Source organism: Gavialis gangeticus, unplaced genomic scaffold (assembly GCF_001723915.1).
Source record: "Gavialis gangeticus isolate Ggan-Ray unplaced genomic scaffold, GavGan_comp1, whole genome shotgun sequence".
Classification (NCBI taxonomy): domain Eukaryota; kingdom Metazoa; phylum Chordata; order Crocodylia; family Gavialidae; genus Gavialis; species Gavialis gangeticus.
The window spans coordinates 16,488,665-16,504,567 of NW_017729011.1; the positions used below are offsets into that span (position 1 = coordinate 16,488,665).

Genomic DNA, 15,903 nt, shown 5'->3' on the forward strand with positions numbered 1-15,903 from the left:
AGTCATACCAGTACCTTCCACCCTCCTTTTATTTTAGGACTAATCTTTTTCTCTCCTCACCTGAAAGCTCTGCTCCAACTGCTTGAGGGTTAGCAGGTGGGGCTGGTTCTCCTCATTTGGACTGCCCTGAAGAGATGGGAGGCACAGGTGATGAAGTGAGCTTGAACTTGGGAAAGCTTGTGCCAGCTAGCTATCTACTTTGGTTAGTCTGTACGGTGCAAATCTATCCAGCCTTCTTCGGGAGAGACGGGGCGGCATTGATCACCACATTGGGGGAAGTTTTTTTGGCCAGCATTTTCCACTAGAGGGGGCAAGGACCCTGCATTGCCATTCTGGAGGTGGGTGACTTGCTCCCCAGCCAGCAAAGAGCAAGCACAAATGGTGGCAATATGGAGATTCCCCCGCTAGAGGCAGACAGAGACCACAGAGTGGCACGGTGGGGCCTGGCTGCTGGTCCAGAGAACCTGCCTGTGTAAAACCAATGAGGGACGTCACCTTCCTTCCTTCCTTCTTCCTCATTCTAGACTGAGATGGAGCTTTCCTGCAGCACGGTCAACCCTTGCTTCTCTTCTAGCCTGGGACTAGCTTTTTCGGTGCTGCTCTGATGCAGCCCTGATGGTGGAAACACTTTGTAAGCATAGGTATGTCCCCTCCACCACCTGCATCCTCTCTCCTCTGGGCATGCATGCACCATGTGCACTTGTCGTGGTCTGTGGTGGACATTCACTCTGCCTCCAGCGAGGAGGACACAGAGCTGGCTAGAAGATGCTTCTCTGTATTCACCCATCTAAAACCACTGAGTTGTTTCCAGGCTGGATGCTAGTCAGAGATCTCCAGGTGTGCCGTGGGAAGTCGGGAGGTGTATCAGACCTCCAGAGTCCACCGAAAGGAAGAGGGAGGAGGGCCCAATCTGAGTTAACCATCCCTGCCCAAGGGAGAAACAACGGGACAAGCTAGGAAGGGGGCGATTGCTATTAGAAGGCCTCAGCAGAGGGTTTGAAGAGCTTGCTGCTGTAGGGTGCAACAGGCAATGGATTAAGGCTCAGAAGCAGGAGGGGCAGCATCTCGAGGGATGTCTGTTAGGATAGAGCTCTTCAGTCTCATTGTTCTTCCGAAAGTGGTTGTCACCTGTGGAGGATAGGGAGCCACTTATGTGGTGCAGCTTCCCTGCACAGGCTTTTCCCATGCGCCTTGCTACATCCCCTTGGGCAGGTGTCACCCTTTCTGTTTGCTCCTCTTTAAGCCGTCCACTGGAGGGTGCTCTTGAGCGATCCAAAAAGTCGGTTCAGAGGCTCACAGTGGATGGGGCCAGCATCCCTTGATGCCTCAGCCTGAAGGGCCAAGTCCCATTCCTGGTGGCACACATCATGCAGCAGGATTCACTTGCATGGCTCTGGAGCCAGAGATGCCGTGCCTGCTTGGCTGCCATGCTCTGCGCTTGAGTGATACAGCCCCCAAATACCCTTGCTTCTGCACTGAGCTCCCCTCCACTGCCCCCCGCTAAAAAGTCACCTCCGTGGACTGACACTGCAGAAGCCAACCTCCCTCCCCCACCAACTCTGACTCTGAGTAGCCAGGAAGCAGCACCCTGAGCCTCTGCCAAGTCTGTCTTCTCCTCAGCTTAATGGTTTGGGGAGGAGGAGGTGAGTGCTGGTAACCTGACCCGGGAATGCGCTGTTCCCGGCTGCGGCAGCAGCAGGGGCTCCAGCATCTTAAATGCGCACCATCTGCAGCGCCCTTGTCTCAGGAGCAGATGGACGTGTTTTGGGCCTGTAAGGGAAATTAGTGTTTTGGTGTATGTACTTTCATATGTGCACGTGTGTAATAGTCCCAGGGGGTTCCCTGGACCAGCAGCAAATGCATCCGCTGGGCCTGGGTTGTGGGAACAGGGGGGGCGAGGGGAGGGTATCCTGTTTAGTGGCGGTGGAAACTGGGCACTCATCTCTATTCCCTAAAAAGGACTAATAGCTCCCTGAGCTGCTCCCACCCTCCTGCACCAAGGTACCTGGCCTCATTAGACAGCTCTTGCCAGGGGGCTCGTTGGCAAGGACCAATTAAGATGAAAGGGTGTCCACAATCGAGCAAGCCATCAACTCCCCCCCACCCCCCATCTCACACTCCATGATCTTCCTCCCTACACAGCCATCCTCCTCAGTGCCTTCTGTGGCAGCTGAAAAGTATGTCTGTGTGACAAAAGTGCTTGCTGAAGGCTCTGTGAAGATTAGACCAAGTGTTTTCCTGTATTTGTTTAGATATTAAGCTATAAGTTGTTGCTAAAAGCCTAATTATAGTTTAAGATGTAGTGAGGCCTTGTATAAAGTAAGGCCTAGCAAATTTAGCAGAGCCTAGAAGTAGTAAGGCCCTGTGGCACAGTTAAAATTACCTTATCAAAAGAATGCAAGGCTTGTACTGCTATTGGTCAGTCTAAGGACAGTTGAAGAAAAAGGAAACTAAGTGGTTGTACGTTATCAGTGTCCTTCAAAAGCTATAAATTAGCTGAAATATTTGGAAACAATTCAGAAGGAAGATGCAGCTCTGTGAAAAGGATTAGTTAGCTGTTGCCTAGATCAGTGGGCCTGTGGACCTCAAGGACCCCAAGAACTGCATTCCAGGGTCCTTCCTGGCACCCCTCAGACAGCGTTGTCTGGGGACGCCTGACCTCACTGAACTTTGTGGAAAAAGAAGCTTGCTGTGTATCGAGCATCAGAGGGACTGCAAATAAGTTGCCGATGCGAATTGCTTTTGTCTGTCGTCGTTTGTCTTGTTACTACGCGTAGTTGTGTTTTTCTTAAGTCAATAAACCTTTCTTACCTTTCTACCCCCGACCACACTCTCAATCTAAACCCTCCGCAGGCGGCTGGAACACCTTCATGCTCCTCTCCCAGCTCCCTGGAAAGAAGATGAAGGTTTCTTCAAGGTTCACTGTTGCAGCTTGTCCCCTTAGACCTCCAGACCTGGGTCCTGTGAGTCGTCCCTGCCTGCAAGGGAATCGGGAGCCCTCTGTGACCTGTTCTGATTTAGAACATAGGCCTGGTCCACAAAGAGGGCTTGGTGCCTAAATGCCTTTGGCATTGCCCACATCTGGACTGCCACTGAATTTGTACAGACTGGGCAGCCTGTGTTGGTGTGTCGCTTTTACTCTGCATTGTCCCGGTTTGACTTTCAGGTTGTCTTGTAAGCCTGGGTTAGCTTCAGTAATCATTTTTTTTTTCCTTTAAGGCTCGCAGTCCAAAGCAATACATAGTCATTTTGGTGAGCCTGGGTTAGACAAGCCCTCAAGATGTCTCAGTGACACATTTAGCAAGAGTCATGCAGGCTGAGTGCATATGGGGTCGTCAGCTATTTTTGAAAATCCATCCCTCTAAAAATACCTGTGGTAACATTAAATGCATCCCTGGGGTGACACGTGCCTGTGGTGCAGTGGAGAGGGCTCGCTAAAGGCATGAAAGCACCTCCGTTGGCCACCTAGGAAGGGCTCGGTCATGCCATGCACAGTCCTGCCCTCTCTGCAGGGCTGATCCAGAGATGGGCACAGATGAACTGTTAGCCCTGCCCCGAGCTCATGCTCACGTTGGGGCGAGTTAAAGCCACAGAGATCGCCCGTGGTAGCTGGAGTCTCAGACTCAGGGCCTGTTCCTAGGGAGGTGGAAATTCATGGATGTCCTGATATTGGAAATAACAGGAGCTAAACCAAAAAAGGCCACTGGTTTTTCCCAGTGAGGGGTGTTCCCAGAGGGAGCTGAGCCTGTCTGCAGGGCCCAGTGTACTGTAGGGCAGCAGTTCCCAGACTCTGACAGATTGCACACCACCAATTTAAAACAATACAGCCTTAAGTACCGCCAGCAATTTTTTCAGTTCAACCTTAAGTGCCACCAGCAAATTTGTGTCATATAAAGTAATTATAATAAAACTGTCAATGCATACCACTGACAGGTTGTCTGTGTACCACTGGCGGTACCTGTACCACAGCCTGGGAACCGCTGCTGTAGGGTGAACATTTCTCTATGTAGGAAAGGCCTCTGTTTCAAGATCTCCTTCCCCTTTGCGGGTCCAGCTGCCTACATAACCCAAGCTGTTTATGACTGAAACCAGTGAATGGCCTATGAGCCAGATTGCTCTTGCACTGATTTTCTGTCTCAAATAGGGGATGTCTACCTGCCTCTGCCTGAGCATGATTTGCTTCCGGGAGCTTATGGAGGCATCAGTTACCTAGGGTAACGCGCTGGATAAAGTTGCCTTCTACCAAATGGGGACGGAGCTTCTCAGCTACCAGCCACAGGTCCTATACCACTGGCAGGCAATGGCAATGCTCTTTTAGCTCAGAGGCTGGTTCTCCTGACTTAGGGGGGTCTGGCTTCCCTCCCTGCAGCGGCTGTGAAGTTCTGTGTGCAAATCAAAGTCCTGAGCAGCTCCCAAGTTGCTGCAGGATTGGGGCAGGTTTATTCATCCCAATTGGATGGGATCTCCTATTGAGAGGCTGCTTGTATGGCGACCGGCTTCACGGTTAGCACTGCCTGATGCCACAGCAAAGGGCAACTCCTGCACGTGCCTTATACCTTTGGTTCAGCTCAAACATACGTGTGTGCACACCTCACCCTGCAACACGGCTCTTGTCATGGCTGGGCAGCAGCACTGAGCTGTGTTTTTCTCGGCTCTGCCGTGTGCCTGGCTGAGAGCGGAGGCAGAGATGGACAGAGCGATATGGCTGCGGCATGGCTTTGAGCCAGCGTTTGTCGTCTCCAGTAATTCTAAAACAGATGGGTTAGGGATTACAGAGAGAGGAGGTTAATTAGAGACAGATACTGTCTGGGTCTCGCTGGCTCTCATGCTCTCACATTGATATAGTCAGGGGGCCACTTGCCCATTAGCTGCTGTCCCGGTAAATAAGAGCGTTTTTGTCATGTGTTCGTGGGCACACAATAAAGCAGGGGGGGCAGTGTGACAAACAGGCCTTCGCTCCTGCTTGGAATTCAGCATCTCTTGTTTCCAGGCACTGCTGTACACATTATGGGCCCCTGATATTGCAGTGCTACCGTTCCTGTAGTTTCTTTTCCTCAGTTTGGATCTGCAGACCTTTCCTCTGCTTTGCCTTCATTGGATGGGATGAGAAGATGGAGAGTCACTGGGCTGGATTCTCAGCGGGTGTAACTTCGTGGAGCTGTGTTGGTGCAATGGAGTTACACCACCTGAGGATCTGGCTCACAAGCCTTCAGTACCCCTGGGCTTTTGCTTTCACGAGCTCAGCCAGGGAAAGCAAGTGCTCCAAAGACTGCCTGTGCTGCACGACGATGCCCCAGCTTGGCATTGACTGGTTCTCTTGCTTGCTTTTGCAAATGGCTTGGCAAATGCACAAGGCAGTACTGTTCTTAACACACCCGGAGTTTCCTGTCTCATCCCCTTTCCCCCGTGCTGTCCCAAAGCCCTCTCCCTACGAGCTGCAGTGGTCGGAGCTGGGGTGCATAGCCCTAGACCTTGGCCCCAGGGGGAATATCTGCTGGGGAAGGGGCACAACTGGGCCTTGGGCTCCATATTGACCTCAGCTCCGAGGAGACCAGAGAGACCTGATTCATGTTGCCTTGCTCTGGGATGCTGCCACCACCTGTGTCCAAGTTCGCAGCCCTGTGCATGATGTTTGAACATGAGGGATGGGGCTTAGTCACAGGACTGTCCTCAGCCCACCTCTTCTCTGTTGCAGGGGAATGACCAGATTCGGTTTGAGCTGACCTGTTACGCCCTGTGCCCTAAGATCAAGGTAAGGACTGCAGACTTCCACCAAGCCTGGTGAAGACCTGGGCACCCTTTGGGGCACATGACTGGCATGGGGAAGGGTCCGTAATGCTTGTTTGCAGGTTTACTCTGTACTTGAGATGCTTCTTGAGTGCTTGGGTTCACTCTCTGTGGTATGGTATGGGCCATGGAAAAGCCTTTCACACCTTTCACATCTACCTTGAGGAATCTCCAAGGGGTCCATGCTTCCACTTCTCTTTGACCTGGTCTCCAGGCCTGGTCTCCAGGGCATCACCTGCAAAATGAGTGGCCATGAGTGCCGACTCTGCCACCGTAGCCCCTTTCAGAGTGTTTGTGTTGGAGCTGGCTATAATAATTTCATTCAAGACTGTTTTTAGTGAAGGGAAATCTTTTTCTTCTCCCTCAATGAGAGGTTTTCCTTCTTTTGAATTTTCCCATGATTAGAAATGGGAAGCTCCCCTGTTTTTTCCTTTCTTTCCTCCCTACTTTCAGTCTCCCCTTCCTTTCTTTGCTTGTCTAGTAGGGACAATTTGGGGGGAAACTGGGAAAAAATAACCCTTTTTCTTGACAAAATCTTTAAAAATAAAGCGGAGGGCCTTGGTTTTTCATTTAAAATGTTGTGGAAAACATTTTAAAATGTTTCCAGTGTTGCTGTAGCCTTCGCATTTGAAAGGCTTGATGAAAAATGTTTTCCTAGCATTTCTGCTTAATATAGGGTCCAGAAATGCTCCATGAAGCCTGGACCCTTCCCCTGGGTGAGTGAACTCCAAGTAGTCTTCAGGGCTGATTTTTTTTTTTCGAGGCCCCAAGAAATGGAACTGGATCAAGCACCTTTTTTTGTTGCTTTTATCTCCTTTGGTCACAGCCTGGGAAGTCAACCTCACCTTTGCCTAGACCCCTGGGCCACACTGCAGGATGATCCTTAAAATAAGCCTGCATGGGTCTTCACAATGTTCCCAGCTGTCTCTGCTTTTCCATGTTTTGGATGAGACAGGAGATGCCATGATATCATGGCATGAGATGCTCTTCTTGTGGCATAAATCTCCCCTGGTCTGTAATGTTGCCAGCAAAAATGAGCCTAACTCAAACCCCTGGCATCTACGCTCTGGCCAAGTGTGAATCCAGACCTCAGTTTGGCAGCTTAGGCTCATTTCTAAATTTTCCGTCCTATCCCCGAAGACCCAATTTTGCGTCCTATCCCTGCACGAGATCCAAGCACCCATGCTTCCGGGTGCTGATGCGAGTCGGACAGAAACGTAACAGGGTCATCGTGGTGCTGTCGCCAGGATGGTCTATGCGAGAAGACAAGCCGTCACCAAACACAGCTGTCTTGGTGACATGTTCCCGTTCCTTGTGCAAAAGGTTACTAGATATTCTCCGTTCTGATCAGTAACTGCAGCTGAATTGCCTCGCTCAGGGCCTGGTTTGTTCTCTTCCCCAGTGGTGTTTTTGGATGCCCGGACATGTGTGAAACGGTCCCGTTAGTGCTTCCCACATGCAGAAGAATCAGGCAGACGTTCGGGCCCCGGCGGGGTCCCCAGGTTGCTCCCTAGCCCTCCAGCAGCATTGCTGAGGCTCCGCGTAGTCGGCTGCGGGGAATTTTTATTTTTTAACACAGACTCAAAGCGATTGCGTTTTTCTTTAACAAGCCGCCAGCTGCTTGAGGTGACGTTTTGGCATTTGAGGGGGCTGTAATGATCTTTAATTGACCTATTTTTACCCCAAACACCACGACACCGTGAAACAAACAGTAACAAGGCAGCTGTGTTGAGTGGCTGGTGGGATAATGGATGCTTCTCCCTCCCCCCGTCTTGGCATATTCTGCTGCTCGTTAGGGTTACAGTGGCAGCTTGCAAGGGTTTTGGGTTACTCCACCTTTGTCTGGTGAGATTAAATCTGCCAATGGATGTGGTCTGTGCTTCAGGCTATGAGCATCCCTTTGCAGTACTCCCTGCTCTAGGAATTTTACCAACCCAGGCGGGAGAGGAGCTTTGTGCGTGTGTTATTTTTGGCTGGAGGTTGGGGTGTGTTAGATTTGTTCTTCCAAAATGGTGAGGGGTCTGGGGGTCCTGCGGAGAAAGCGGGGAGCAGCGGGTCTTCTGCAGAAGAGTGGGGAGAGCAGACTCTTCTCTGGGGTGTCTTCAAGGAGAAAGGTTAGAGGGCTCAAAATGTGGCCATGCTCCCAGGTTTTGTGACACCCCCAAATGAGCATTGGTTTGGGTTCATTTTATTTGAGCCACGGGAGTCCTGGGATTGGGGTGGGCCAGAGGTGGGTCCACTCCTCAGCCTCATCTCAAGGTAGATGCGAAAGCTTCTTCATAGTTTCATAGTTTCTAGGGTCGGAAGGGACCTGAGCAGATCATCTAGTCTGACCCCCTGCCATGGCAGGAAAGAGCACTGGGGTCAGATGACCCCAGCAAGGTGTACATCAAGCTGGATACGGTGCTCACTGCATCGCAGTAAAACACCTCCAGTCCCATCTTTAGGGTCCTGCTAATGCCAGCAGTGGTTGCTCCTTAGATATCCATGGAGCAGCAGTAAGTAAGATAAGACCTAGTTCTGTCCCTCCTCAGGTTTTGGTGGGGTGCAAAGCAATGCATTGAAATTAGGGAGGAAGCTTCTCTATGCAGGGCTCGGCAGTCAATACAGTAGCGACTAAAAGATAGGCTGGATCCATGTCTGTTGGGGGCAAGCGGAGCCTGGAGGGCCCCGCTAACCAGTGCGGGGGCTGCTCCGCACTGGTGCCAGTTTCAAGCAGACAAGATGAGATGTGATTGTGAGTCCCTGATGGTGCTCGCACCCCTGTTTGAGGGCAGAGGGATCCAATGGGCCATGGGGACTGACCTCTCTTCTTGCCAGTAGACATAGCTTCCCTATGTCGGGGCTGAGGCACTTGTAGGGCTGGAAGAAGATCTTCCGGAAAGAGCTGTAGTTAGACACCAGCCTTGGCTCTCCAGTGCTGTATTTTAAAGGGGGAGAGAAGGAGAAGGCTTTTCCCTGCTTACAAGGCTGATCAGGGTGCATGAATGTCTTTGTTTCTCACCGGAAGGTACTGGGCAGGAGGGCGACTGGGGCTGAGGTCTTGCACTCACCTGCTATTGGTCTGAGCCCTGGCTTGTTGCAGCAGGGTGAAGGCCCCTTTCCGCATTGCTTCTGCCTGTTACACCGGGTGCCTTGTCAAGTTGGATAGGTGCCACGTGCCGTGGATGCAGCACTCTCAGCCAAGTAGGTCTCCTGGCCACGTTTCAGCCTCTGGCCATCGTCCCCAGCTGGCTTGCTCACAGGGGCTCTCTCAGGCCTGCTGATGCCCACTGTGAGCCCCTGGGTCAGGATCTCAGCACCGCAGGCCTGTCGCACGCTTGTGAAGGGGATCAACCCCTGGGAACCGTTTGAGAGTCGGAAAAGCTGCGGCTGAGGGACCAGGATGGTTGGGCCACCTGCCTCTTGTGGCTGGGATTCAGCAGGCCACAAAGGTAGCCAAGGGCTGTGGTTCAACCGGACTGACCCTGTCTCTGCTCCTTCCTCCAGATCATCGCTCCTTGGAGGATGCCGGAGTTCTACAACCGCTTCAAAGGACGCAACGACTTGATGGAGTATGCCAAGGTACAGGCTCCCTTCCCGTGACCTGGGTCCTTCCTCTTCGCCCTTTGCTCCTGATGTAGGCTGCTTCCTCCGTTTTGGTCCCTTCTCTGCGCTGTCTATCCACCAACGGAGTGGGCTCCCTTCCTGCCTCCTTAAGAGGCCGGGAGGCATCGCTGCGTGGCAGCATCGAGCGCTCCCTCCGTACCCAGGGGCAGAACACATGCCTTTGCAACCTCCCCTGCAGTGTGTGCAGGAGTGGAGAAATGTAGAACAAACCCATGTGTCCCAGTATCATTTAGAGGCCTCCATCAAGGCTGGGGCCCCACTGTGCTGGGCAGAGGAGATGATCCGTCTCCTGCAATGTAACGTGGCAGGGCAGGTGAAGGGAAGAGCCCCATCCCTGGGGAGCCGAGGTCCAGGGGTTTGCTTCTGCCATCGTGCATCATGCACAATCACTTATGCCAGTGCAAGCTGAAATCAGAAAGGAGGTGCTTTATGCCCTCTTGACACTGGCATTATGGCTGCACACAATACAGGGCCCTGGGGAATGAGGTCCATAGAGCTCCAGGGCAGAATCTGGACTCCCATTAAGTCAATGGGATGGTTGGATTGGCTTAACTGGGGATGGGGTCTCTCCGTACATCAGTTGTCTTGATTCCATCTTGCGGCAAAGCCTTTTATATTCTAATTCGAGGGTGCTCTGGATTTGAGCGGAGCACAACCGCTCCCGTTCCTTGTGGGAATTCAGGCTGGCTCTGCATGAGATCCTTGCTGTTGTTCAGGGGCATGATTGTGGGGTTTTTTTTTTTTAAATGGCCCATAATTACCTGGATGTTAATTGTAATCCACTTTCTGAGGAAACTGGTCCTAGCTCAATGGCTTGCGTAATAGACAAAGCAAATACATTTTCCCTTTTGTCGTCCCTTCCTTTTTGAAGTACAAGTTGCAATAAAACATATTAGAAGTTTTGCATCAGGTTCCTTAAGTGCCCACCAGGGTACCTTTCTTTTTTAGCGACTTCATGGAAATGCTTGACAAGTGGGCTCAATCAATCAAAAGGAAAAAAGCAGCTCTGTGCATAAACCAGAAAATTGCTTCAGTTTTTAAATAGCTGCCGTCTAGGCTGGCTGGATAATATCCGTGAAGCCAAGGTGCTGAGTTGGAGGGGAAGCGCCACGTGGAGCGCTAAGAGCAGAGAGAGAGGCCTCCGCATCCCATTAAAGACCGGAGTGCTGCGTGTTGAGGATTGTGTTTGCCATCTGTTGTTTTATTATTAAGAGGGGAGTTTACAAGAGCTTCCCATATGTTGCCAAACAAATTGTCAAGTAGTGGAGTTATTAGGAGAGCTGTGTTTTTATTATATGGAAAATGGAACACGTGTCTCTTTTTTTGAGGAAAAAAAAAAAGAAATGAAAAAGAGAGAGAGAGACGCCACTGTTTGGGGCCCTATTTGCAGGGAGGACGTTAGAACGGGGGGAGACTTTAAGACGGATCAGCCACCACTGGCCTCTCCGGTATCCCGTCCCTTTTGAGAGCTGAAGAAATCTGCTCCCCACCACAATCTCAGTCTTATTTTGGGGCCTGATCCTTTTATGCAGTGGTTTTCAACCTTTTTTAGATTCAGGTCACCCCTGTAGACTCCAAGCACCTGTCAGAAAATGACAGCGCTTAGCTCTCACAGGTTTCTTGAAAATAATAGGGCAATTCTTTTGTTGCAACAAGCTCAGAAAGACCACAACAGGTTGGAAATTAGTTTTGAAAGTAAGGATTCCTATGTGAAATTTCTGGGTTGATCTTGTGCATCGATTGTGCGTAGGTGTTTGCACACCTAACAGTGCTAATATTGCACGGCCCTCGGTTGAGAATTACTGCTCTAATCACTGAGGTGCGCACTTCACTTAGTCACACAGGGTCTGGCTGGAGGGAAAATTCGACCCTTTGGGACTCTCACTCCTCGTGGAAGTATTGCTGAATGCATTTGTAAAGGTTTGCAGGGGCAGGGCCCTGCACACCTGCCCAAACGGGCTCGTGTGAGTAATCCCAAGTCTTTGTCACCAGATGCTATGAACTCAGTTTGGGCCTTACATTCACATGATCCTAATACAGGGATTTTGGGGAATGCTCAGTGCAACTAGAAAGGATTTCTCTGAGTGCAGGGCCGGGATTGTAATTCTTCTGCCCCCTAACTTCTGCAACATTGTGGAGACCTCAGTACTAGCCTTGTCCATAAGGAAAAGTGAGAGCGCCGACTTAATCAAGTGAGTCCAATACAAGAAAATTATCCACTGGATGAATAACAATTTGGGTTTTTTAAATCAAAACATGTACTTGGGTAAGACGTACCCAGCTCTTTCCTGTTAAAGTCCAAGTAGAGTGAAATCCATGAAGCTAATGCGTGGTGCCATTGCCAGCCCTTGGTGATTTATATCTAAGTCCCTGCTTCCGGAGTCTCATGATTAGGCTTTTATTCATTTGTCAGAAATGAAAATCTGGCTTTCAGGGTTATGGAGGGACACTTGCTGCCTACAAACAAACATCAGAAGGCACCACCGACTGAACTGATTTTAAGCCAATCTCATGATTCTTGGGGAAGCTTGACTTAAGTGTTTTGAACACCGGGAACTGGCAATGCTGAAGAAGCATAAATGGTGAAAATTGTATAGGTATTTCTGTAGTGGTAATCAAAAGCATTAGTAACACAGCTAAAAATGTCTTAAAAATAGACAGCCTGATCTCCTGCCAGGATAGACTTCAGTGGCGCTAGACTAACTTTCACCAAGTAAGGGGGAGACCCAGGAAATATGGTTTTCCTCTTGGTTACTGTAGCCTAAGGCAAGTGTGAGATTCAAGGGAGATTTAGGCATGCGGTTAGGGCAGGCATGGGTTTCATTTTGTTTTTACAGATTCAGGGAATAGACTGGGAGTAATTTAGGTTGCTTTCATACTGGTGACTTCAACTGAAACAGGTGGGACATTGGAATCGGTGCATGGATGTTCTCTAGGGTCCCAGGCAAAACAGCTGAGCGCTGCAAGGCTTTGATGTCCTTTTTTTCTTATGGTAGAACAAAAATGGAGAATTGGGAAAAACAACCTGATGTTCGGTGTGTGTAAGAAGATTCGAACAGGAAACCCAATTTGTTAGGATCTTTTTTTTTTGTTGTTGCCACCTGCTTAGCATGGGGAAAATCAGGGGCTGAAGGAAAAGCATGAAATTCTTGTGCAAAATATGAGGGTGGGGAGCAGGAGCAAAGTTGTGAAGTGTGCATGTGTGTGTGTATGTGTGCAGACTCAAGGGAGGAGGGTTGGGGGATGTGGAGCTGTTAGCAGGGAACATTACCTCCGGGCCACCCTGTGCTGGTGATTATAGCTCATTCAGAATAAACAAAGAAGAGCATTAATTGACTAACAGGCTCTTGAAAGCTAATGGAGCGATCAGAAGCAGCGGGCAGGGCAGCGTGGTGGTGGGAGTGGGAGGGTGGACAGGGTCTCCTCATCATCAGGCTGCCAAATGTCAGAGGCTGAGCTTCCCAGTGCCATGGAGGGAGAAAGCCCAGGTGGGGCTTTGCAGGGCTGAGCTCCCTGGATTTGCTGGATCAGCCTGGGACACCAGGAGAGACCGTGGGCAGAGCCGTGTCCTGCTTCATGCTGCGGCTTGGTCCCTGCATCTCCTCTGCTGCTTGCATTTGATCCTGGCCCCAGGATGGGGTGGGGAGGATGGGGACAGGGAATTCATTCTCCCTGAATTTCTGTCGCTTGCTAGCCTGTGTGCGCACCAGTGTCTGGCAGATTTATACTCATCCCTGCTGGTCAGAGGGAGTTCATTGAAAGGTCTTAGACTGGTCCACCCGGCTCTGAGCCCTGAAGTCTGGGAAAGTGTCTGCTTCCCACACCAGGGCTTTCTTTTCTGGGAGTGTGCTTGCTTCCTCTACATGCACCTGTGCAGGTTAGGCCTCAACCCCCCCCTGAGCCGCTGGGTGAACGCTTAGGCAGGTGGCTCATTGCAGCAGCCATCCCTGACCTGACTACCGCAGTGGCGTGGAGAACTGGCGGGTTGGATGAGGGTGTCTGCCTGCTCACTGATGCTCCCGACATTGGTAGACACGGTGGCGGTAGAAGCAGTCGGGGTGCCAGGTGGACACTGTGCAGGCCTGAGCAGCGATGGTGTTGCTGCGGGACCCTGACGGTCTGAAAAGCAAGACAGGCTGGACGCTGCAAGTGGGAGAGGAAGAGTGGGAAAAAAACCCTGGTGAGACCCTGTTCACGCTCCCTTCCAACATCCACTTTCTGCCCCTGTGTGACCCAGGAGACTGGGCAAGACGGACCCATGGTCTGACCCAGTCAGTGGCAAGTCTTATGTTAAGGGAGTGGGTGGTAGTGTGCAATTGGGTGGGACGGGGCAAGTGGGGTGCACGCCGGGGAGTGGGTTGTGTGAGAAGGCGGTGAGCCATGCTGGAGGGGTTGGGCAGCATCGCGGCCTTTAGAACAAACTATAACGTCCTTGTTATTTTGTTGCCTTCCTGCATGTATGTGCGGGCCTTAGGGCTGGTGCTTGTCTCTCCAGCTTGGTTGCTAACCATTAACCAGCAGTCTCCGGTGATGTCCTGGCGTGGGAGCATTCCCGGGGAACCAGGCTCTCTCTTCCATGAAGTGTCGGTGCTAGTAATACCACTCTGCCCGGCCTCCAAGCCCTCAGCTTAGCTCCTTCAGACCTCTTTGCCGAGGTGTTGCTTAGACCATCCTCTCTGAATTGTCTCTGAGCTTGAAACCACCTCTGCGCTCTGCAGTAACGCAGTGCCCCTTGGCCTCAAGGTGCAGAGACGTGCACTAGCCCTTTGAACGGCTCTGGGGGATTTTTAAGGACTGCCATTAACTCCCTCTTGGCATGTATTTGGGTCACAGCGGTGCTGGGCAGTACCCAGGGGTTTCAGACCCAAGCCACAGCCCGTACGGAGAAGCAAGTCTAGCTTTCTCAAACGGCGGGAGCTTCTAAGTTCATCTTCCCTTCTTGTCCACAGAAACATGGCATCCCAGTCCCGGTGACTCCCAAGAGCCCCTGGAGCATGGATGAAAACCTCATGCACATCAGGTGAGACCTGAGGAATGGGAAGAGCTTCTGGAGGGTGAGAAGGGGCCAGCATCCTGGGCTCTTTTCTCTTGCACCTTGTGGCACGACCAGTTCCCAGTGCTGCTGGGACTGGTCAAGACTTAGACTGGTGTAGAGGACAGCACAAGACACACAACACAGGAGAACTGGCATTGTGGGCATTGAAGAAGGTTGTTCTTCTCCCTGGCAGGCTGGATCCTGACCCACGACTGGTCTGTGAAAGCCCCTGCCCTTCTTTGTTTCCGGGCCTCAACCTCTTTCCTCATGCCCTGCTCTCCAAGTAGCAGTAGCTGTTGCTTTGCTTATCTTCCAAGCCTCAGTACGTAGTAGGAACATCCTTGACAGACCCTGTGGCACTTGTCCCCCCAAAACATTCGCATTAACAGCATCAGGGAGAGTGGCCCCACGACCGGCTCGCCCCTGGGCAGTGCCGCTCTGCCTCTGTCCGTGTCCTTCAGGCGAAAAGCTTGACCCCCCAGCTGTAAACTGCTGGTCAGCCAAAAAGTCCTTCAAGCCAAAAGCTTGACCCCCTGGTCAGCTGGGCTGGGAAGCAAGGGCAGCTGGATGACATGCCGGCCACTTCATTGCCTTATGTGCCACACATGCCTGAACCATGCGAGCCCAGCAGGGCCTTAGGTTGGGGAAGACTAATTTTTTTCTTTCTCTCTCCCGGTCTCCTTTCCCGTCTGAAGCTACGAGGCCGGGATCCTGGAGAACCCCAAGGTAATTGATCATTCCCTTTACATCCCTTGTCTTACATGGCAGCCACCAGGGCCGAGGGCGTCTGATGCATTTGCAGACTAATTGGAAATTTCACGGCAGGGCGTGTGTGGTGAGGAGGCCAGGCCCTGCCATTCTCTCCCCAACCCCTTCTCCGCCTTCCCCCTCCTGGCACATTAATTGCCGCTGGGATGAATAGGGGAAGGAACCATTTCAGGGTGACACCGAAGGAGAAAATGTCATTGGGAAACAATAAAGAAGCAATTAGACAGATGAGGCACTTGTGCGAGGGGGAAAGAGAGGCAGGCTGGCTGCTGAATGCTCCCCAGCTTCCAGGACATGTCTCCCATCCCCCTTGGGCGACACAAATGAGAGTGAGGGGCTTGGGGGCATCTTGGATGGACAGAACGTTTCTGGCCCAACCGCTCTCCAGATGCATGCACCTGCTGGGAGGAAGGTCCCCATAAGCTTGGCCCAGGTCTGTGGCTCCTATGTGCCTTTAACTTGCTTATTTCTGGGGTGACAAGAAGGGTTAAAACCCCCCTGGAGGGATCCTTTTATAGTGGAGGGAGGGGGTCTATCAGAGAATATAAAATCCCTTTGTATGGCAGTGCGGCAACTCCGAGCTGACTGCCTTGGGGCAGTGCTGCTCAGTGCCATCCAGCTGAGAGAGACCAGGTCAAGAGTGCCCTGCGGAGGGTGGGAGACTGGCTTGTAGTCTGCAGGAAGGCTAGTAGTGAGGGAGTGGC

At 51.5% G+C, this 15,903-nt stretch overlaps 1 protein-coding gene across 1 annotated transcript in view; it reads left to right on the plus strand.

The window, feature by feature from the left end:
- Positions 1-15,903, plus strand: part of ASS1 (argininosuccinate synthase 1) — a 91,265-nt gene that overhangs the window by 22,536 nt on the left and 52,826 nt on the right. Inside the window, exons 6-9 of the mRNA XM_019510672.1 lie at positions 5,696-5,752; positions 9,277-9,351; positions 14,346-14,416; positions 15,127-15,157. Of these exons, the coding sequence (XP_019366217.1) occupies positions 5,696-5,752; positions 9,277-9,351; positions 14,346-14,416; positions 15,127-15,157 (234 nt within the window). The remainder of the gene's footprint in view (positions 1-5,695; positions 5,753-9,276; positions 9,352-14,345; positions 14,417-15,126; positions 15,158-15,903) is intronic.